The sequence below is a fragment of the Pavona decussata genome, unplaced genomic scaffold (assembly GCF_977016875.1).
Source record: "Pavona decussata unplaced genomic scaffold, jaPavDecu1.1 SCAFFOLD_32, whole genome shotgun sequence".
Taxonomy (NCBI): domain Eukaryota; kingdom Metazoa; phylum Cnidaria; class Anthozoa; order Scleractinia; family Agariciidae; genus Pavona; species Pavona decussata.
This window is the reverse complement of record NW_028145455.1, coordinates 2,190,064-2,212,553: the sequence shown is the minus strand read 5'-3', so window position 1 is coordinate 2,212,553 and position 22,490 is coordinate 2,190,064. Positions and strand designations below refer to the sequence as shown.

Genomic DNA, 22,490 nt, shown 5'->3' with positions numbered 1-22,490 from the left:
AAGACCTGGCCGAGGCGTTTACGAAGTTAAATGTATGCTGACCATATGCAAATTTAGAAACCGACTACATGTGGAGCAGTATGTGGGGGGGGGGGGGGGGGGGTGTGGTCCATCAGAGAGCCAGATATCGCCCACGTGTCCAAAATTGACCAATCAGAAGGCCGGATTTTTACATGCCATTTCCAGCGCCAAAGAGGATATTTTAGGGAACGGACCCCTGTCCCCAAATTTACCAGCTCTTATTGGCTTTCCGAAAATCTTACTTCTCCTTGTTTCGCATTTTTCGTTCCTTAGAAGACAAATGGAACTAATGTTCGCATGCCACTAAGGTTATCGGTGACAAAAAATAAAGAAAACGCTTATTTCTCACAATTCAATCCGAATGTCTGAGGCGATAAGGCCTTCAGACCAGATATTCACCGAAATGAGTCACAAAATCGTTCCCATGGTCCCTCCTCTTTATGTCCCTGGGACATGAAGAGGAGGGAGCCTGGGAACGAGGTTAAATGAACCATTGGGTTTCCCGGATTACAGTCGTGACGCTGCGGTAAACTGAGTTCAAAGGAGAAGCGGTGGAATCGTAACTTAGTACTTACAATGATTCTAAAGACACTAGGCCTTGGAAACCATCATTTTCAACTTTCGTTATAAAATTCTGGAACAGGCTTCTGTAAAAGCAAAATAGTACGCCATAGATTAGTCCCGAGCCAGACAAGCTAGCTCTGACTGAAATTGGTACAGTAAGATTTATTCTAAAATTATTTACCCTAGGTAATAAATCGCAAAGTATGAACGTTCAGATAAAAGCTACTGTTGCTTTCTTGTGGTCAGTTTCTTATGCTATGTAAGCTGATTCTAATACTTACGACTGTGGACCATGATTTTTAAAGCATGGAACCTCCGGATTTCGAGTCCGCGACTCTAACCACATACTCTCTGTTTTTGCTTAAGTTGATTGTAACTTTGAGTCTATGGATCAAATGTCCAATGAAAGCTACTGAGCAGTACTTTCCCATGGTGCTGTTTATTATGCTGTAATAGTTGATTCTGATTTCTGAGTCTGCGGATGAAAACTCCACATGAACTATGAAGCTATTGAGCAGTACTTTCCTGTGGTAAGGTTAACTATGTCTTCTGTAAAGTTGATTTAAGATATTGTAAGTATTGTGAACATTGCATGTATTGTTAGTATTGTAAGTTCTGTTCTGTATTCTGTGTCATGCAAGGCTAACAAAAATCGTAAATAAAATTATGTCTTACAACATGGCTTCGTTCTTATGGTACTGTTGAATTATTTATTAGAGTGTTACAAAATGAAACTTGTGATCTGTTTTTTTTTCGGCGTTCGATTTTTCGGGTTAAGAAAATGAAATGAAAAGAACGATTTAAACATACAGCCATGACAACTCTTTTAGAGCCTGGAAAGCACGGTTCTTGATGACTTCAATCTTGTTTTGGTCAAGATTCCTAACACGAGAAAGAAAACAACAAATGGTAAACTTGAATAAGTCAACACCTGTAAAGGATCGTATATAAAGCAATCTGTAGCTACTGTAAGTGGCAATATAAGGTTGTACGACAACAAAAGTTGCTCGGATATGGACCAGAGTACAGAGCTAAAGTGGTATTGTCATGGGAATTGCATTAAAACTGCAGAAACTATTTTATCTCTGCGTAAAGGTGATATTTTTTTTAGAAGACCGCGAAAATTAGTAATTGCTCGAGGGAAGAAAAAACCTCAATCAGCTTTGAACGCTTTTTTCAGTTCAAATAGGGAGGACGTGAAAACATTCAACTTTTTCATGTTGCAAATCATTCCATCCTGGTATTCTGCTTCCAAAGATGAATAATACTAGTTTCTATACACTAGTAAAGAACTTCTTCTTCTTTTTCTTCTTCTTTTGTTAACGTTTCCGTGGACACAAATATATTTTGGACTACTTAGAGTAAAGAGAAAGGTAACTCAAAGCCCCTTTGAAGTTTTGCAAGCAAATAAAGCAAACATGCCATTGACTTTTGACTACAAGTAAAAGATCTTGATTAAGTCTGCAATATGAAAATGCATGCTAGCCGTTTGGACAAGGCAACCTCGTTCCCAGGTTCCTCGCGAATTCAAAATAGCGGTGATTCCGGGAACGAGTTTGAGACAAAGATACTTTTAACCGTAACAAAGATAACGATAAAATGTTGAACAGAACTGATAAACACTTACAAGTACTTTAGTTGTTTAAGATTCTCTAAGGCATCCGTCGGAACGTCTGTGAGGTTGTTGTGGTCAAGCCAACTAAAACAGTTATAATGAAAATAAAACTGTAAATTGTTTCAACCTAGGAGTCATGTAATAAGAAGCTAAATTATGATCATTCGAGTGAGTCAGTGTAGTCCTGGGGAGTACTGTTTGAGATGACATTGAACAAGGCATTCATCAACGCGGTTTATTTATACTTGTGTTTATTTATTCAACATATTGATAGAAAAAAGTGAGTTTTATTGGAGAAAAGCTGGAAATGGTCTTAAATTAAGTATATCGCAGAATAGCTGTTGTTTACAGACGAAAAATATTGAGCGTGGCATGACCATATTTCGACAGTGTTACAATGCGTTGAATAATAATCGCGCGTTACTCAGGGCTCCAAGGCTCTTGGAAGAAAAATGAAGGGTTCTATGGCTTCATTTTGCTGGAATCAGTGTTTTTGGCCCGACTCCAAATAGAGAATGGCTTTAGGATCCGGGCTGCAGGGCTCCAAAAGGAACGTCACACAACTTCGTTCTTTTCCAATTTGCAAGGGAACGGCCCTGAGAACAAGTTTGCAAAGAACCCCCTTCCCCACCCTCCGTCGGGAGCCTGAGTACTTTAAAACACTGAGCATTTTTTTTTTTTTAATAAACGTATTTTACTCACAGGTGTTGAATCCTTGGAGCGCTCTTGAACACGTTACCGTCAATAACGTTTATTTCATTTCCCGCCAGACGCCTGAAAAGAAAGTTAAAAATATTATTAATTACTAGTTAATTTATATTGCGCAAATATCAACATAAACTTTTAAACCATACATTTAAATTCTATTGGCCGTAAACTATTAAAGAAACTGAATAATCATTCAAAAACTCATTAATAATTCATAAGCCCACTGACCTATCAAATGGTCGATAAAACATCACGTGCAGTGGTTTTAAAACCCGATAAACCTCCTCCTTATTAGTATGCGGTGTTTAATGTTTTTCTCGTATGCTAATTTCCAACGTACATAAAAGCATCATTGTTATGAACTCTCTTGACACACGCTTTTCCAGGAATGTTTCTGAAGCCGTTCAGAAAACTCACAGCACGTGTTTTATCGGGTCTAAAAACCACTCGGCGCTTTTAAATCCCGATAAAACACTGCTACTCGTGTTTTAAACATTACCTGATATATACCAGTTTGAAGTGAAACAAATTTCAACAAGAGGAAAATTCCTGAACATAAGTACTTACAAATCTTTCAAGGAGTTAACTACAAACTCTGGACACTTTTTGAAATTGTTCCACTTCAGAGACCTACAAAGCAAAAACAATAACAATACTTTATCTTTTTGTGAAATATTTATTAAAACTATGATCGCGGAAAGTTGCTCCGCAAGTGGCTCACATGGCCGGAACTTAAACAGGTTTCTAAAGCTTGAAGGAACTAGGAGAATTGCTACTCTCCTCCTGGATGGGATGCTAGTCGATCGCAGGGTTACCCTCAGCAGTAGAGAAGAGACATATGAAAAAATGTGGCTCACATGGCCGGAACTTAAACAGATTTCTAAACCTTGAAGGAACTAGGAGTATTGCCACTCTCCTCCTGGATGGGATGCTAGTCGATCGCAGGGTTACCCTCAGCAGTAGAGAAGAGACATATGAAAAAATCGAACTGATTTTCAAGTCATAAGAATGCTTACAATTTCTCGAGCATTTTCAAACGTTTGAAGACATCGCGAGGAAGACTTTCAAGCTTATTATCATCCAAAGACCTGAAAAAAAAGAGAGAGAGGTTACTAGGAGTAAAAAGACAAGCTTCAACAGTCCTATGTATGTATTGAAAAACAAAGCCATCGTGCCTCTTGGTCTCTTAAATATTGCACTTTAGAATGGTGTATTTTTAGACCGCTGTGAAACCGCCAGGACTACAAAATTTGGTCGTATTAACAAGGTAGTTGGATTGACGAGACGTTTGATGAGAAAATGACTGCAAAAGTCGAAAGAAAGCGGCCAGTGAGGTCTGCAAAGGTCGAAAGAAGTGGCCCTCATATAAGGAGATGATCGTGTCCTTGGGGTACTACTAAAGTTAATGTTTGGTTTATCAACAGAGTTGATAATTAAAGCTGAAGTTTTCTATGAAAATTGCTTCAAGGAAGGCTTGATAAATTTTTAAACCTGATACGAAAAAAAAAAAAATCAAAATACAGTAATAGCCCACGTATAAGAACCTGAATTTTTCAATTTAGCCTAAATAGATTCTTATATAAATGGTACTTAAAGCAAATTTAGGCTACCAAGGTTCTTAAAATAGGTTCTTATTATATTTTCATATGAATTCCATCTGAATATATAGCACGAATCTGAATATATAGCACGACTCAATTGTTATAAACATTCTTTTTTCGTTGGAACTGTCAAACTATGGAATGAACTACTTCGTGATATAGTGGAGGCTGATAGCTTTCAGCATTTTAAATCTAAGCTCAAAATGTATTTAAATATTTGACTCTAAAGATCTCGATTTATATATACTTATTTTTGTTTTTCTTTTATTTGAGGGAGTCTTCGCATAGGGCTAACCTCCAAACTTCCTTTTCTAGAAGTACTTTTCTTCTTAGTTTTATTTGTATATATAGTCTGCTTCTGGAATAAATAAAGTATGTATGTATGTATGTATATTATAAATATCATCTCATAATACAGTATAATGGCAAACACAATAGACATACAACATGGTACTTAAGCTTGAAAGAAAAAAAAAGTTATGTCAAGTTACTTTTAAATAGATGATGATCTTCGATTCAGAAGTTTCTACCTATACACTTTCAAAGCAACCCCACTGATAAGAACCTAACTTAAAATTTTAGCCTAAATAGGTTCTTATGTGGAGGGGGCTTAAAATGAAAATTTTAGCCCAACAGGTTCTTAAAACCCAGGTTCTTATACGCGGGCTATTACTGTACTACAAATTCTACCTTAGCAACGAAATGATTGGCTCACCAAGAAATGGCGGGATAATTGAATAACTTGCGGTGATCCATGTTTACGCGGTTTTTATGCGATATAGGAGTAGAGTACATGCGATGGCACGCTCCTCTACACCCCACCCCACCCAAGAAACATTGGCACGTTTCTTGCTGATATTGAATAAACTGGTTTCTTCCATTAAATTGTATATTTTAACATTTAAAAATGTTAAACCACCGTAAAATCGCAGCTAAAAATATTTTATCTAGCAGTGTACAGGGGAGATTGGAAGTCGTTGTTAAAATCGCCGCCAAAACCGTTGTTATTACAACAAAATTGCGTATTATACGTTAACAGCCCTTAAGAGCTATGCTGGCGGATTGTATTTCCCTACAGGCAAGTACAACCAAGCCGAGCGGGGCAAGGGTTTGAAAGACTGATAAAAGACTAGAAGTTGACATTTTAGACGGGGTTTAAAAATGGCTAGATAATCACGCATTTCTATAAGAAACATTTAGGCCTGAATACACCAGCCAGGGAAATTTAATCTGGTCAGAATCGAATGGCTTATGCATCGTCTTGTATGCTGAATGGCACTTTGTATAAGAGGTCCAACGGATTACTAACACCGGTACTATAGCGATGACACTTGTTTTCACCTGCATACCTTCGGGCAGTCTCGGTAATGAATATGACGAAACATAAAAAATAAAGATTAAGCTAACGGAATTACAACGAACTGAAAATAGTATATAGCGGGAGGAAAAGGTGTTGATGGCCGGCTCGTTAAGATCAAACAGGCGAAAGGAAATAAGGATTATGCTAACCTGTTGTACTTACGGCTACCGCCTGGAGCAAAGCCTTGTCGGTTGTTCTATTGGTCTGGTTTATATTCACCTTTCAAGTATCGAGACAGCATTTGCATTCCAATAGATTCAGACATTTAAGTCTTTTTAGTTTTTCTGCAGTTGTTTCAGTGGGGTTGAAATAATGAATTTATTGCACGTTCTCTCTGTGTTTAGGTGTCAGGTTTATCTACAGCATTGATTAAGTTTCCACTTAGACATCTCCTCTTTTTCCCAAGAGTGGTCGAGTACAGGGTGAATTGCATGTCAGTGTGGCAAACTAACCCCCAGTTTGAGTACTTAATGAAGTAGGCTTATGACGATCGCTGAGGCTTGCAGATGTGTGGTCTTAAAAATGCCACAAATACCGAAACTAAGATGGACTCTTGGCCATGTTTCTTAATTTTCGTATTAACCTTTTCACCCTCAAAAGGGCGAGGAAGTTGGGAACCTGACAAAATTTTCGCTTTGTAGAATATTGACATTAACAGTACAACCGAAAGGTTTCTTTTAAACTCAGTCTAAAACGTTGAGATTTCTTCCAGATTCAACAGTTGGCACCACATTGAACTGTGCTGTAACTAATACCACCGGGAACTATCACGCAGTATCTTTCAAATGGATGGTCACACTCAAGGATTTCCTTCCAAAAGACACTTTACATACAGCGTAATAAATAGCAAGACAGGAAATGCTCCATAGATTTCGTTTCGATGGCCACATTTTAGGATTACATCCACAAGCTAAAAAGTTAATACACGATTCAACTTTATTTGTAGAAGTATCAAAACGGAAGATGAAGTAACGGAAGCAGAAATCGTTATAGAAACTGACACGCCTTTAGCTTGATTTGGCACTCACTTTTCGGTTACTAAGTCAATATTTTAAGTTATCAATGAGTGACAGATTTTGTTTGAAGATATGACCCTCGCAAGAGGTTTCTAAAGCAAAACATTCTGGCCTTGAAATATGGTTGTCAAAATTCTTAATCGCTGGCGTTTGTTTTAAGATAATTATTTTCCTCTTCGTCTCTACTCCGGATAATACATTTTATCCTATTACAAACTCCCTTCCGGTAGCTATATAATCTATTTTAACGAGTATTAAATTAAATTAGATTGTCTCCCAGAATAACATCGTTCTATAGAACTTGACATTTTCAGAGCCTCGAACAACGTCATTGTTTTATCCTTTTATCTATCAGCACGAAATGATAAATTCCTAATACAGAAAAAAACCGGCCTTTCCGAAACCATTTCCCGGAAGGCAAGTCCGTGTGGTTTCCTTGCTTGCTTTCTTTAAAGTGCATATGAAGTGAAAAATGATTTGGGCCTGTATGAAAGGCCTTGCAAAGAGGACAAGAATGGCTTTTTCTTTTTTTTGAATATGTTCTCTCGTTCCAGAGATATTCAACATTTTGTTCAAAAACTGATGACGTCACAAATCGCCTCAGTTCAAGATTAATCACAAAATCAAGAATATGTCGGGAAATATTGGCAAGCCTTTATTATTTTTGTATTTTTAAGAAGTAATTGACGACTCCTACATCATATAATAAGTTATATAAAAATAGTGCGTTGAGTTTTAGAGAACAGTGTTTGGCAGATGGCGATAACTGGTCATAACACGAAACTCGGATTACAAGGAAGGTTTTTTAAAAAATCTGTGTACGCAGAAGTCTAAGCTCATGCTTAGTTAACCTTTAACCCCTAATATCAAAAAACAAATTCTCCTATTTTGTCCTCATACTTTTCTTATAAAAGTACTGGGGAAAAGTGATTAAAATATCAAGAAAATTCACCTTAGGTGATCATTTCCTTAATTCTCATGACCTCAGGGGTTGAATAAGCAATGATGTTACAACGGGAAATTTCTAATTCCTATTCCACACACACACAAAAAACGGTTTTAAGCACTTAACAAGACCGTTATGTCGACAATGTCAAGATGACTGTCTTTAACGTTTCCTTTTTACAAGAGAAAAACAAAGAAAATGAAACGGGTAACAAGAAGGAACGCCTATTAAATTATAGCGTTCCTAAATTTGAGAGTAATTTTTTTACTTTTCTGGTCGACCGGATGCACTTCAAGTGAGCTGAAGAGATTCCCAGGAGTTTCATTGTTCGCTTGAGCTAACGGATTTCGCTCTTAATGAAAGGCCGGGAATAGTTTGTTTACTGTATTAGGAGGGGTTATTTCTTGATCTTATAGTCCACATAAAACGCAGTCTACATTTTAAACGATACATCTACACTTGCTAAAGTTTTGAAAAGGAACCTAACCTTTTGGAATTCCAGAAAAAAAATTATTGCAGTGAAAATGTGCTGTTATATGGGCATCGTCTTTGAACATCTCTTTACCTCAGTCTTATCTGTAAGCGTCTACAATAATGTAAAGCATCTTCCGTGTATTTGTAATTTGAAATCTGAACCAGTTGTATAAGATTCTGGCTTAATTGTAACTGTAATTTGTCTTTTGTAAGGTACTGTGTTTGGCAAATAAATAAAAAAAATCTTGTGGTCCATATTGTAACAGTCAGAAGATAGCAGCTGATTGCAAGAATTTAGGGGGCGGGCAACGCCGTCGTGTAGATCGGCGGTCGCAGGGCGAGGTAAGCTCTTGGCGTCTTTTGAACATGTCAGTGATTCGAGCTGTGCCCACATCGACTATCACGCGATGAAAATCTCGAGCTCAAAATAATCGAAACGCTAAGAAAAAAGAGAAAAACCTCATGCAGCCCCGCCTCGGTCCATGTCCTCAGACGAGAAAATCACATTTGCGTTATTTCTGGGTGAATTTGTGAAAATGTGAATTGTGAAAACGATTCTACAGTGCTCTAAATAGGTGCTAGTAGCTGTTGATCGAGGACTGAACATGCAGCTCATTTCTTCAGATTCCTGCTACGGCTACAAATGATGACGACGCTAATGACGTTGACGCAAATTGATTACACGTATCTCATTTTCTACTCATTTTCTATTGCGCCATAATGGTCTACGTGCAATACTCTCCTAGATTATATCAGAAGTGGGGCATGCAGAAACCGCCTGTCTAAAGTACAGTTACTCTCAAAAAGTGGCAATAGGTCACTAATAGCAATCAAAGCGTGTCCTTCGTGTGCTCCCTGGGAACCAAAGTGGTCATCTAAAGGCCGATTAACGAACAAAAAAGCCGGAAGAGAAAGGTTACGGGCCAGAAGGCTTTGATTAACCTTTCGGAATGGACCATAAACCCTTTCACCCTCCGACAGTGATGGTGTAAATAAAAAAGCCAGAGCTTAGAAAAGGGTACTTCGACATCAAGTGCAGCCTGCGCCACAGCAGACGGACTATAACCCTCGGTAATAATTATTACAGGGGGTTATAGTCCGTCCGCGGCGCGCGGGTTACACCAAGTGTGGCCAAGGGTGATTACACATGTCAGTGCACTTTTCTAACCTCGCCACGTTTTGATACGTATAAACATTAGTCTGCGTAGTTGGCGGGATGTCGGGCGAAGGCAACAGTTTGGCCAACAAGCAGCGAAGCGGAGAGCTACTAGCGGTTCCTCCGCTAAAACTTTATATATTCGCTTGCGGACAATACCGCCAGCTTCACAGGCTATGTAAACGTTCGCAGGGGATGCTGCATAAGCTACTCTACAAAACTCCGAGGGTAAATATAGAGATGAGATGAAAGGAGACAATTTCTCGAATCTCTAAATATCAATGAGCTTGAAGCATTATTAAAAATACGGACTATATCACCTACATTCTATGAAGAGACTGATTAAGGGAACCCGTTTGTATCAGAGATCACCCTGTGGGATTAGCTGTGTGTTTCGCGGCGAGGAGAGTCTGATGACCGTGACAGCCCGAATGGATCTTCTTTGGATCCGCGAGGGTGAAAGAAAGCAGGGTCTATCTAAGGAGGGCACTTGAGGCAGAGCTCAAGCTGCTTAGACTTAACTAGGGACAAGATACAAAGCTTGAGAAAGACCGTGAGAAGTGGAGATCTAATGTTGCGCTTCCGCTCAATCAGCCATTGTACGCAAAGGGGTTTGATGATAATGTTGATTTTCCACAGTGATTACCACTTTCATCATTAATTTCTAGCTTTAATCGGATACGAATTACCCCCCCGACCACCTCGTAGAGTTCTTTGCATCCCACCGATAACAAGACCCCCAGGGTTTATACTGAGGGTAAGCTCCTTAGTAAATTATCCAGTATCCTCTGATTACAAGTATTCAATAGAAATGCTTGTTTCCTATTCAATATCATTTGTAGTACCTCAAGTGGGATTTGATTCGCATTGGCCGATTAAATTAGTCCATTTTCTTTCTTTGTCGTATCAGTTTGTTTTAGTGTATAATAGAGAGTTGGTCTATTCGATAGTTTCCTGCCTCCAAGTACATTTTTTCCTACGGAATGTTTCAGCTTTTATCGGTTTAATACACTTTCAGTTATTCGTCATAGTGCATCTAAAGCATACAAAGTTCAACTGTGGAATATGTCATCATGTTTCCATATGACCGAAACGTTTAAACAGTTTCTTCAGAATCAATGATTGTCCAAAAATAAGATCTTTCCAGTTGATGCCTAAAGCATTTGTGTACGTACCACAGATACAAGGTCAGTGACCTTGTCGTAGCACAGTACAAAAGAAACGTTTCTTTAGCAGCCTCGAATAGTTCAATCTAATCGCCCTTCCAGAGTTTCCATCACAAGCCATGTTTACAGAACATTTGATCTTTTTAATCAGCCTTCAGTTTGAGATAACCGACGGTGGAAGAATGCAGGGCTTAACTCAAGTTATTTAACTCGCTAAAGGAGCCGTCAAAAATAGAAAAGAATTTCACGAGGACATCGAATGATAACAAACAAATGCTTTATGATCACATGATAAGGCTAGCCATGAATAGTCTGAATAGATCAAGGTTTTAACATTCCCATAAATATTTTTTTATGGCATCAACAAATCAAGCTGTGTTTGATTAACTAAACAACAGCTAGGTTTTTTAAAAACATTCGGATACAATCTCTTTCGAGAAGATTCGACGCCGAATACTCAGTAGGCGCTTAGGTTCTTTGGACCTTCGCAAAAAGCTACGCTGCTGGCAGGCACAGTCTTCTTTTGAGAACTGTTGGGGGCTTACGGTCCCCGCAACCCATCCATTACAAAAATGGATTTTAAAATAAAGGAGGATTGCAAGTAACGTGAGTTATTTGCAAAGGCACGTGAGATATGCGCATGAGCAGTAAAGTGGAGTTTGCGGCACGTGGCCGGGATCCTTTGAGAACCAAAGTGACCCTTAAAGAGAAACAGCTGTGCTTGTTTTAAAATGCGTATTTTTGTGCCAAAAATTTTCCAGTCTATATTTGTGCACAAGGATCTACTTAGACTAAGCTGTATAAATAAGGTTAAATAAAAATACAAATACATAACGCTTGTTAGTATTTGAGTTTTTGGTGAATAGTGGATTCCAACACAGTTGATAAAACAAATATGTTGCAATCTCCCGTTTCGTCGGAAATACCACAGTGAGGGGCAGCTACAAAAAAAAGAGAGAGAGAGAGAGGGCAAAAAGGCACGCAAGGATTTTTGTTTATCACTGACTAATTAAAACTCTTTAGAAAATAAAACCTGCATATTCTTGGCATAAAAATGTTTCACTATCAATATTGTTCAATGATACTAAGGCGGACACTGCGCATTTCATGATTATAACATTCAAATATCTTTACTAAGGTTAATTTATTTGGGCAGGACTGCTGTTCCATGCTAGACACATTTTGAAAAGCCAAAAGTTCAATAAAAAAAGGAAAAAAAATCCAATTTAATTAGTAAACTTTCCTGTGCTGGAGACTTTAATTACAAAGGGCTATTTTAACGTTGTATTTTAACAAGCTAACATGCATGAACCTAGATTTTTCAGAACTCGGGCCTGCTTACAAGTCAGGGAGAGACTTGGAGAGTACAGTGCAAATGGTTTTTTGTCGTATAAAGTTGCAATATAAAAACAAAAGGTTGCGTGCTCTTTTCTCCCTCTTCTCTCTCTTTTTCCCTTCTTCTCTCTTTTTCACAATTCTGAACCTTCTCAGAGCCATAAAACCCGTGATTCGTATCGTTTCATGAATAGCGCTCAATATTTCATTGGTCACCATTTCAAACATTCGGGTAGACATAATTCTGTCAATAAAAACATGTTTAAAAAAGGTTCACATTTCTTTTGTAAAAAAATTTCAGATACGCGTGTATAAAGTATCTTTGGCAGTAGAAGGCAGAGACAACTCGTAAACTTTGGGACAACACTTTCATATTAAAATTCCCGTTATGTATTAGAAAAGTCACTTCAAAGAAAAGAGTTGGTTTTCTTAGAATTGCACCAAGTCGACTACTTAGGCCTTGTCCTGGGACACGTAAGAGGACGTCGTATCACTCACAGAAAGTACAGGGGTGCACGAAGATACTATTTCGACCGTTTCAATAAAGAAGCTGGAACGTCCCAAGGGTATAGCTGTATCAATTTTGCAAAGCATTTTGGGATGGGGTGTTTGTCTCTCAAGCACCATTTGGTTTTCAGATGTTCTCACAACGTTTGTCAAGGCTCAGCGGTTAATAAGCTAGGCGTCACGTGAAATATATTCCTGATTGTATCTGAAAGAGATATCTGACTCCCGCCGTTCGTTCTTATCAACCTGATTCAGAGGTTAGTGCGGTTGACGTTTTAAGCATGTTTACCAAACCAAATGTGTTATCCTTCCCTGCAAAATCAATTCACTAGAACAATTCTGCAATGAGTAACCTTTTAATTATTTCTATATTTTGTGAAGCAACCCCCCGAGGCTCATTGGCTAAGGCAGAGTGGCCTCAGCAAAGCTTTGAACGAACACAACTGAAAACCGCTTGACGGCACGTGCGATGTGAACACCGCGGAAAATCATGAAAGAACCCTATCATCATGAAAGCAAAGTATTTGTGGTTACCGTAACAGTTGTTAAGACCTTGGGTCGTCTGTATTCATATGTTTATCAGCACGGGTAAAATACAATTAAAACGCAGAATAGAAACCAATTTGACCTTTGACTCATGACACTTAGTAAACATTCCACAACCGACATTATTGCTAAATTTAGATCGATGGATGCTTCGAGAAAAATAACATGAACTAATGACTTTGCCATTTTACCCTATAACTACTTAAGCCAAAACATAGATTCTCCTTACAAGTCACAATACAATTTATTTATTCTGCTTAGGGGAATTAAGCATTACATCAAGACAACTCTTTAACTTATGACCCAGTAATTATCAACACCTGTCAGCGTTAAAATCTCGTATTGTGAGGTGAGAAAAGGCACCTACTTTCTGCGCACTTGAAAACTTGGTATTGTAAATATCCATAAATTCCTGCGAAGCACCAGGTCTCAGAGAATTGTGTTTTGTTGGCAATGTTTCTTGCACTGAACTTCAAGAATAGTGCATCGTGGAATAGCAAACAACTACAATTTGCATGAAGCAAGCTACACTAAACACGGCACAGAAAACTTGTTACAGCTTTGCCGCAATCGTTGCAAAGCGAAGCCAATCTTAGCAGACATTGGACAACACTGCCTGCAATGACTGTGAAATTTCCCAGTGTAGAACCACTCAGAGGAACTTTTTCTTTTTTCTACATACAGCTTTTTGAGCTAATGTCGAAAGCAATGCCCATAATTCGTTAGTTAGGGTTAGTGATTTTCAATTGCAACTTGTGAAGATTTGTAGGTCGTTTTTAAAATTTAAAGTCATTGAAACCTTTTTGTAGATCTGAAATAAGGAAATAAAATGATATTCACATGACTTGGGTCGGAAAAATTCACTCGCAGGAATTACGAAGGTCGAGTCGTTTTGACATATGGAAGTGTTATCCACAAAAATGGAGGAGAGCATATTCTTGTGGGACCTGTCACGTTTTGGGAATGAATGGCGAAAACAGAATGGAAGAAAATGAATCTCAACGAAATACGTTCATTCGTTCAGACAATCGTGGAGAAAACCTCTGGTCTACTCAAATGTAAATATACCCACCGAAGAATATATACCATTGTTTGTTTGTTTTGATTTTGTGATAATGGTGGGCGAATCTTGTTAGAGAAAACCGGAGCAGTATACTCCAGTGAAATCAGGCGTATTCGGAATCGCAAAGTTGTGTTGTATAATTACAAAATTTTAAAAAAATTATGTTTTTTTACACAATACCTCTGTTTTTGTTTTTGTTTTGTTTGTTGGTTTTTTGTAAGACCTCAAATTGGAATCCAAAAATGTTGATTTCCATGGTGCGAGAATGACTAAAGAACCAGAGAAAAACAGACGGAACGAGGAAACGAACCTTTCACATACTCAACCAACTTATGTGACGCCGGGTCCGGGAATAGAACCATTGCACCATGCACCAATAGGAGCGAAATAGAGCGCTACCCACACTGAACGGAAACCACTCCCTTCTAATGCTCTTTATATAGTAATTCTGTTACTCCTCAACCATTTCAACCATATTCATTGACAAATGGCCACAAATATTACGCTATCAGTACAATGAGTAATGACGGCAAAACTTGAAACTGAAATTGATGAATTTCTTTCTCAATATAAACTATCGTTTGAGAAAGGACAGGCAAAAGTTAGCCGTCTCTTCCAAACAACCCTACCAACTGGGTTTAATAACAGGCTCAATTGTTTTATTAGACTTTAAACTTTAAGACCCTAGAAATAAAAAAAAGAGGCAAGTTTAATCAGGGCAACAACAGATCCCGAATTGCCTCTTTCGTAATCGGCTTAACACTTTGCTATTATACAAGACCCACATCAAGGCCCTACAAGATGTCACTCAGGGCAGAACCAAGAGATATTCAGAAACATCACGAGTTGATCTCTGATTAAGCTGGAAAAGGCATATAAGGTGTTGTAATGGGCACATCGTTAAATCCGAATTTAATGCCTAGCTTATTGTCGTAGAAGATGAAAAAAGAAAGAAACAACAAAGTCATACAACACAGCCAATGTACCACCTAAATCTTAACATTATTTTTGTTTGAAGCCCTTCCATTTTTCGCTCTGTAGACGAATTTCGACATTGAGGTTACTCAAACGAAAGCTACGGAGCAGCACTTTCTTGTGGTGCTGTATGACATGCTGCACAGACCTCTACAAGGTAATTGTAACTAATTTTGACTCCATTTGCGACCATTCAGGCGTGTAAGGAACAATGCTTTCCTGTGCCGGCACGCCGGCGGTGGTTCGTTTTTCCGCAGCTAAAAAAAGAAAGTTGGGTTAACTACCCCGCCCTACAAAAAAAAAAGAGTGCTTGCATGACTACGAACGTCCCAGATCTAATTTGCAGGTTTTAAATAGGCTTGTTTTGTTTGCTGTAACACAGACTTCAACACATTCTTCACTCAACACCTGCTAGATAATAGATCTTGGAACGGAAGCAGTCCATCAGTCAGTTACGCTGAATTGCTGCCTTTATCCTCGGGGGTCCTCATCTGCAGCAGATGTGTCAGATGTTGAAAATGCGTCGAATTTTTTTTGCAATCAGCCTGAAATGCTGAGCTCCTTTTTGGAGGAAATTTCCATGGCCTGAATTTCAGCGCTCTCGCCGGCCTCTTCCGGGAATGAGCGACCGAGAAGAAGCCAAGAAGGTTGAAATTCAGACTAAAGTTTGCACAACCTCTGGAAAATTTAATAGCAAGAGATTACCGATAACAGATGATATCAAGAACGGCCTGACGAAGACCACAAGAGAACGAGATAACCGGAAATGGCAACTACCAAATACATCTAGCTAGGGCTTTGGACTGCGGTGGGAAATCGAGCTAACTAGTATCGCAAGAACCATAAAGTTCCGGCTAAAACAATGAAAAAGACCTTTGTTTACTGATTGCCTTTATTGGCGGCCATCGTTAAATTACGAGAAAAACAAATGTGAATAACTATCGTTTTTGTTTCGATCAGTGAAGTTACTAGAAAAAAATGATCGACTTCGTGGAATGATCGGAATACGTTCACAGTCAGTCAGCATACGAAAAATATAAGGACGTGGCTTATGAGTTATGAGGTCAGATGTGCCAAGAAAATGGCAGGATGTTGTACACTTGGGTTAGAATTCAGTATACACAATAACAAGGAATCAAACGTGACATAGTCCAATATACAGTGGCATCCTTATGCGTCAGTATCTCTCACATATGTAAGTTTAATATCTATGTGGATTAATAACACCAATGACTAGTACTTATCACTTTATTTAATCCCAGATGTATAACTGAGTGCAGGAATATATTCTAAAGAAATTAAACTTTTCTAGTTTTTCAGCAAGAAAAACAGACTTCTTTTCCGTCGGATGAAAAATGACACGATTTCGATGTTTTTCTTTTTTTTTTTTTTTCACACCTCATCTTTTGTAGCATTTGTTGCAAAATGAAAAGTTTGCCACGTCGAGCAAAATGTTTTTGTTTTGTTTTGCGATGCCCGTAGAAACTTAAGGGAGTTCTGCGTTGGCCAAGAAATTCTAGAACGAGTTTTCCGTGCGCTGCACTCCAAGACGAGAAATTTGTCTTGCTTTAGAAACTTGAAAGTTTCTCGCTTGATTTCTACAGAGTCTTATTAGGCGGTTTCAAAAAAGTTCACTTCCAGTGAGAGGTTGTTGTCGATACACTAAAAATCGGCAGCGATAACTAGTACTTAAATTAAAATCAAAGTTTCTTTTTGCTTTCAATCATTGTTATTTCTGGCAGAAGAATTAACGAAAAAATTAGGCATTATTCAGTAATAAGTAATGTTATAAATCGGAGCTGAGAATGATGTATTATTCAGTAAGTGACACAGGCATATATAGAAGCACTCGGATTTTTTTCCGAGTATGCCTGTGTCACTTACTGAATAATACATCATTCTCATTTATTCACCAGGCTTAAAATATTCCATCACGTTTATTCCATTGCAACTCAAAAGCTATTTACGTCTTTCAGCTGTTGTGAAAGTTAGAATCAACGAAAAACGAAATTGCACGTCTTGACAAAAGTTCAAGATTAGAGAATTGTATTTTATATTAAGCTCATTAACGCTTTCCCTATACCCTGTTGATGTTATCTGACGGAACGAAATAGCGAAAAATATTTTGAGAATATTTATAGAAGCGTTACAAATCAGAACATTGTTCTCGAGATGTAAGCTCTTAATATAATATTCAATCGTGTTATCTCACAGAGAGAATTCTCCAGTTAAGAAGAGCTCCACCCAACCCAATGATACTCTGCTAACAACTCAAGTGGCTGTTTAATTTGCTGGTATCTCAAAGAAAGATTGAACAAAAAATCATTCACATAAAGATTCTAAAAATATCTAGACACCTTATAAATAAGGATATTGTGCTTTACAGGATTTTCATGGTTTACATAAACTTTCCTTCTATTTTCTCGACTGAAACGATTTGCATCGCAAAGACTAACGATAAATATGAACATTTATTGATGCCGGGATAGATTCAAAAATAACTTACAAAATACGTCTCTTTAATTGTTATCCGAAAGATGAAAAAGTATTTGAACATATTTAGAAACGTTATAAATTGCACTATAGTACTCAACGAAGCTTTTTATTGCTCAGTAACTGCTGAAGAATTAAAAAGGTTTTAAATCAGAGCATTGTACTTTACATAGAATTAAGATAAAAAGATTTCAACAATATTTAGAAACGTTTCAAATCAAAGCATTGTACTTGACATAAAAGCTCTTTATCCCGCTCATAGGAACTTTAAGACATAGGATTTTGAATGTAAGTTTAGAAACACAGAAAATCCTCATTGAAACGAGCACATTATGTTGCGTATGAGAATGTAACTGAATATTTACTACTCAAAAGCTAACGTTTTTAATGTACAGCTGTACAGGCACTTGTAGTGTAATCGGGAGAAGCCAAAGAGAATATTAAGAAAGTGGTTTTCTGCTTTCCAATATCATTTCGGCGATTTTTTGTGTACGCTAATACAGTTTGATTTGTTGGAATTTAAGTCGCTGAAAATTTGGGGTGAAAGATCCCTACCTCCGAATTTACGAGCTGTTGTCGGGTTTTCCGAATATCCTAGCTTCCCTTATTTCAATCTCATTTTCTTCCCTTCGAAAACAAAAGGAATCAATGTTCCCATGTTACTAAAATTTTAGTTGACAAAAACACCAAACACAAAACGCTAGTTTTTCTTAACGATGCAATTCGAATATCTGAAGCAATTAAGGCGTGACCCTAGTCAAAAATTTGGAACTGTTTTGGACAACAGACAAGCCAGTACACAACGAAGAACTTAGATTTTAATTCGAGTGTTAGAACGTGTTTACAGCGCCGTTAAAAAGTTGTTGTTTTTTTTTTTGACACTTTGGAGGTTCGAAAACGGAGAGGTAGTTTCGGGTTTTCAACAGGATAAAAAGAAAATAATTGTTTGTAAAGGAACGTAAAGGAAAACAGGCTTCTAAATGGCTAAAAGGAAATTGTTTGTACAGGAACGTAAACAAAAACACAAAAAAAAATTCAATTGAATGCCAGTATTTTTCCACGTCCCTTAAGTCACATGAAAGCTAAAAATAACGAATAAACCAACCAGAGACAAAAAAATGTCAAAATGCACATTCAGTTTTGTACGCACATAAAAGAAAAAAAGAGCAATCTTTTTTACAGGAGTTCTTCTTTGCCGAGAAATTTGCGTTTTGCGCGTCCAGGCAAAACAACAGCATATCACCTCGCGATCGGATAAGTTCCGGACTAATAAAGTGCATGTTATCATAATGCAGTTCGATTTTGAAGTTATATCGACGTTTTGCCATCAAGTGGTTTAGCTTCCTCAGATAGTAGAGATTTGTATCAGAACAGACTGAAAAACAATTAGACTTGTCCGTTCGAGAAGTTTCTTAACGAACCACACCCCTCAAAAAAGCAAAAAAAGAAAGAAAGAAAGAAAGAAAACAAATGAAAAGTGTGAGGGGTATTTTCTTGCTACTTAGCTGATTACGGCCTGGGATAAGAAACCGTCTGCGATCTAAGAAGAGTTTTAAGTTGTTTGTCGACAAAAGGATTTGATCTCTGCAAGCTTCTTCTGACCAAAACCCCTCCTAGATTCCATAAGTCTTGCGTTTGGGCGTATTTTCCCTTCGTTTTCATCCATTGCTAGAAATCTATTTTTATTCGCGCAATAAACTCTGTTGAAAGAGATAATCCAGCGGGTATAGAACCATTGCGTATTGTGCCTAACTTGTATGGCCTTTTTTGCAGTCTAAACATCGCCGCTTCCATTGTTTAATGCTAGCGTTACGGGTAGACGTTTTAAAAATTCAATCACACGTTGACTTTTGTTTTGCTTTGAAAAGCCATCGCCAAGAACAAAGCAGGGTCAGGGGACAGTCCAAGAGGCCATAAACTATGCTGATTATAATCAAGGACAGCGTTTTATCCCCCTACTTTCGAGTTTTGCTAAATCTTCTTTGTATTGCTTTAAAGCCTTGTAAGGCTTCTTTAACAGGAAACGACTTGCTTAGTTGTAGCATTACACAATTAAGACGATCGAAGGAAGCTTCTGGCATCCGTGACTCCATCTTTGTAGGTTGCGTGCGGAAAGTTTTGAAGACCTTGTTTTCGTGTAAACTGCACGCTATTAGACTGAGCGCCAGATTAAAGCTTAAAGCGTTTAGCAAAAATAAGATACGTTTGGTTTGGTGCCGATAAAGGAAGTGACATCCTGCAACGATTAAACAGAAGTCAACACTTAGCGACGTTCTTAAACATTTATAACATGACAAGCAACTTCAATCGGAAGAAAGGTCTTAACTTTCACTGAAAAAAAATTGCTTCACAGAAAAGTTCCTGCTTGAACCGATTTCAAAAATAGGGTGTTTAGTTAAGTTCTAAGTAGCGCCACTTGGGGTTGAACTCTAAATACATCACGCTAAAAATACTTTGAAGGTTTAATAAGAGAAAAATACTCTTGTAAAATATTACTGAAATAAAAAAATGAAAGCTCTACTAATTGCGTTTCCTTACATCTTATTACTGAACATTGAACCTTTTTCTTTCTAAAATGGAACGCTTCCGTGATGCAGCATATGTCTGACTGGTGCCAGACTTTATTTGAGTTTATTTGCAATGAAAACAGAGACAAAAAAAATGGGAGTTTGCGTTTCCGGATTGCTAACCACAAAAAGTTTACAAAGTTTTCAGCGAGTGCGTCCGATATCAAAATTTAACAATTTGGGTCGTGGGAGTTTAACATACCGCATGAAAAACAACAAATTGCCTTCTCGCTTTTTTAAGCATATCCGTGCGGTTTACCCCCTTCTTCCTGAAGACAAACCTTGATTAACGTGATGTTATTTTAGAGTTTTGTGTGGGTGAAATCCTAAAGCGTGACTGTTTGCTATTGAATGAATATGAATATCTGAAACATACATTTGAACTGCGGGAGAAAGATTTCAGTGCTGTTAAGTAGTGCTAGTGTTTCTGTACTGTATAAGTGGGTTCTAAGTTGAATGAAATCCTCGAGTGTGACAATTCAGCCAAAGCTATTGCCGAGCAGAACTTATCGGCCCGTGGTGCTGATTATTTCAACCTCCACTCGTGGGCTTTTGTCGGGAATGGAGAGCTTACATTTCCACCTTTCAATTGTACAACCGTCACCCACTTAAACGTAACAGTTTCCTAGTGGTCGAGATGTGGCTGGGAACCCAAAAAGCTAAGTGATGTTTGGCGACAGTAATTTCCTGAATACGTGAGAAAACACCATTCCACGGTTGCACTTTAGAAAGAGCTTATTCCACTTTGGGACGTTTGTTTGACAAAGGGAAGGAAGTCAGCCACAATGTTTGTTCGCAAACATGAGATAGTGGTAAAAATGCATAAAAACAATTTTGTGCCATTAAAAATTCTCCTGAACGTCACACTGCTCTATTACAACCAAGCAAAGCAGGGTGTTTTCCGGGCAAATTTTCACACTAGTAAAAAGAAGAGATCATTAATTTCACTAATCGCGCTTTCTTTCATCATTGCTCTTCGTTTACATTGACACAGAGGGCCTACAGCATAGCATAGCTCTGTAAAATGTCCACGGCTAAGCTTACAGTAAAGTTGTGACAAATGTCACAAGCTAAAGTTCATAGCTTTTTTTCTCATTAAATCTTCGTACTGCATTTATTTTGAAAAGTACTTACACAGACAATAACATGAAACTTACACGAAAGAAAAAAAAGGAACAAAACTCTTGAAAAATGCAGTTGTTGCATGAGGTATTAGACACGGTTGAACTGAGAACCTTAAGCTGAACTTTGTTTAATATGGGTCCGACAGATTAACATTTAAGGCCGGCCGAAAAATGGTTAAGTACATCAATGTTAAATAAACGAACGAGGGCACGACATAGCGATCTTTTAGTTTATATTTAGGGAGACGGCCGGGCATTTTATCTGAGACGAAGCCTGTTTATTTTTCCTCAATAAAGAAGTCCAATTAAAAACACTTTTTTCGAGACGCAAACAATTTTAAGCTCTAGAAACAACAATGGAGGTCTAAAATTAAACAGCTGAACAAGTTGCCTTTGTTGAGGTCACGGCCTTACGAGCAAAGCTGCAAAGGTGGAGAAAAAGGACGCTTTGTGTTCGTCTGCCATGATTTTCATTGCTACATATGGTGTGCTCGTCAACTTCTAGTAATTTATTTTAAACCTTTAAAACTCTGGCAATTTCACAGTTCCTTGACCCCGAAGCTATCTCGTTTCGTTCTAAACACAGCCGGAGATATCCTGAAATTCATATCTTTGACGCAAACGAAAGGAAATACGGGAAAATTGCGGCATTACACAAAAGATTTGAATGGCTGAAAAATGGCACAAATACTCCATGGCGTTTCGAGGTCGCTAATATAAACAACGGAATATAAAAAATCTAATTGGATGTTTGTTTACATAGATCGCGCTATTTTCTTGTACAAACGCATTATCACGAAACACATGTGATCCAGAATTATTTGCTTAGCAGGTATGATAAAGTAATTTGACTGCAATATTCGTGTCAATAACAATTGCAGAGATCTAATGCAGCTTGTAAAAGTGATTGAAAGCTTGTACTTACAGTTCTGAGAGTCTGGTAAAGTTAGCGAACGCCAACACCGAAATCTTGCTTATCATGTTGTCACTCAAATCCCTGAAATGGATGATATACAGCAAGGATTAGCAGAATAAACAACAGTTTTCCGCGATATGACAATCTCAAGTAGACGAAGAGTAAATTTATGACATAGCACACCAAATAATTTGAAGAGCTGGGCAGTGTAAATTACCCCAAGTTGTTATCTGACGAGAAACGCGCACATACCATCACAAACATTGGAAACAATTCTCTTGCTATGACTACGAAACATTTTAGGCCTCCTAACGGCACAAAGCTCCAAAATCTAGCT

General features: G+C 37.9%; 2 protein-coding genes across 2 annotated transcripts in view; both read right to left on the bottom strand.

Moving 5' to 3' along the window:
- Positions 1-22,490, bottom strand: part of LOC146484600 (potassium voltage-gated channel subfamily A member 3-like) — a 125,876-nt gene that overhangs the window by 2,995 nt on the left and 100,391 nt on the right. The window lies entirely within an intron of this gene.
- The window catches only part of LOC146484605 (follicle-stimulating hormone receptor-like), a 36,069-nt gene that overhangs the window by 12,270 nt on the left and 1,309 nt on the right, over positions 1-22,490 (bottom strand). Inside the window, exons 2-8 of the mRNA XM_085104657.1 lie at positions 22,163-22,234; positions 3,925-3,996; positions 3,476-3,538; positions 2,903-2,974; positions 2,213-2,284; positions 1,396-1,467; positions 597-668 (exon numbers count right to left, since the gene is read on the bottom strand). Coding sequence (XP_084960783.1) covers positions 597-668; positions 1,396-1,467; positions 2,213-2,284; positions 2,903-2,974; positions 3,476-3,538; positions 3,925-3,996; positions 22,163-22,234 — 495 coding nt within the window. The remainder of the gene's footprint in view (positions 1-596; positions 669-1,395; positions 1,468-2,212; positions 2,285-2,902; positions 2,975-3,475; positions 3,539-3,924; positions 3,997-22,162; positions 22,235-22,490) is intronic.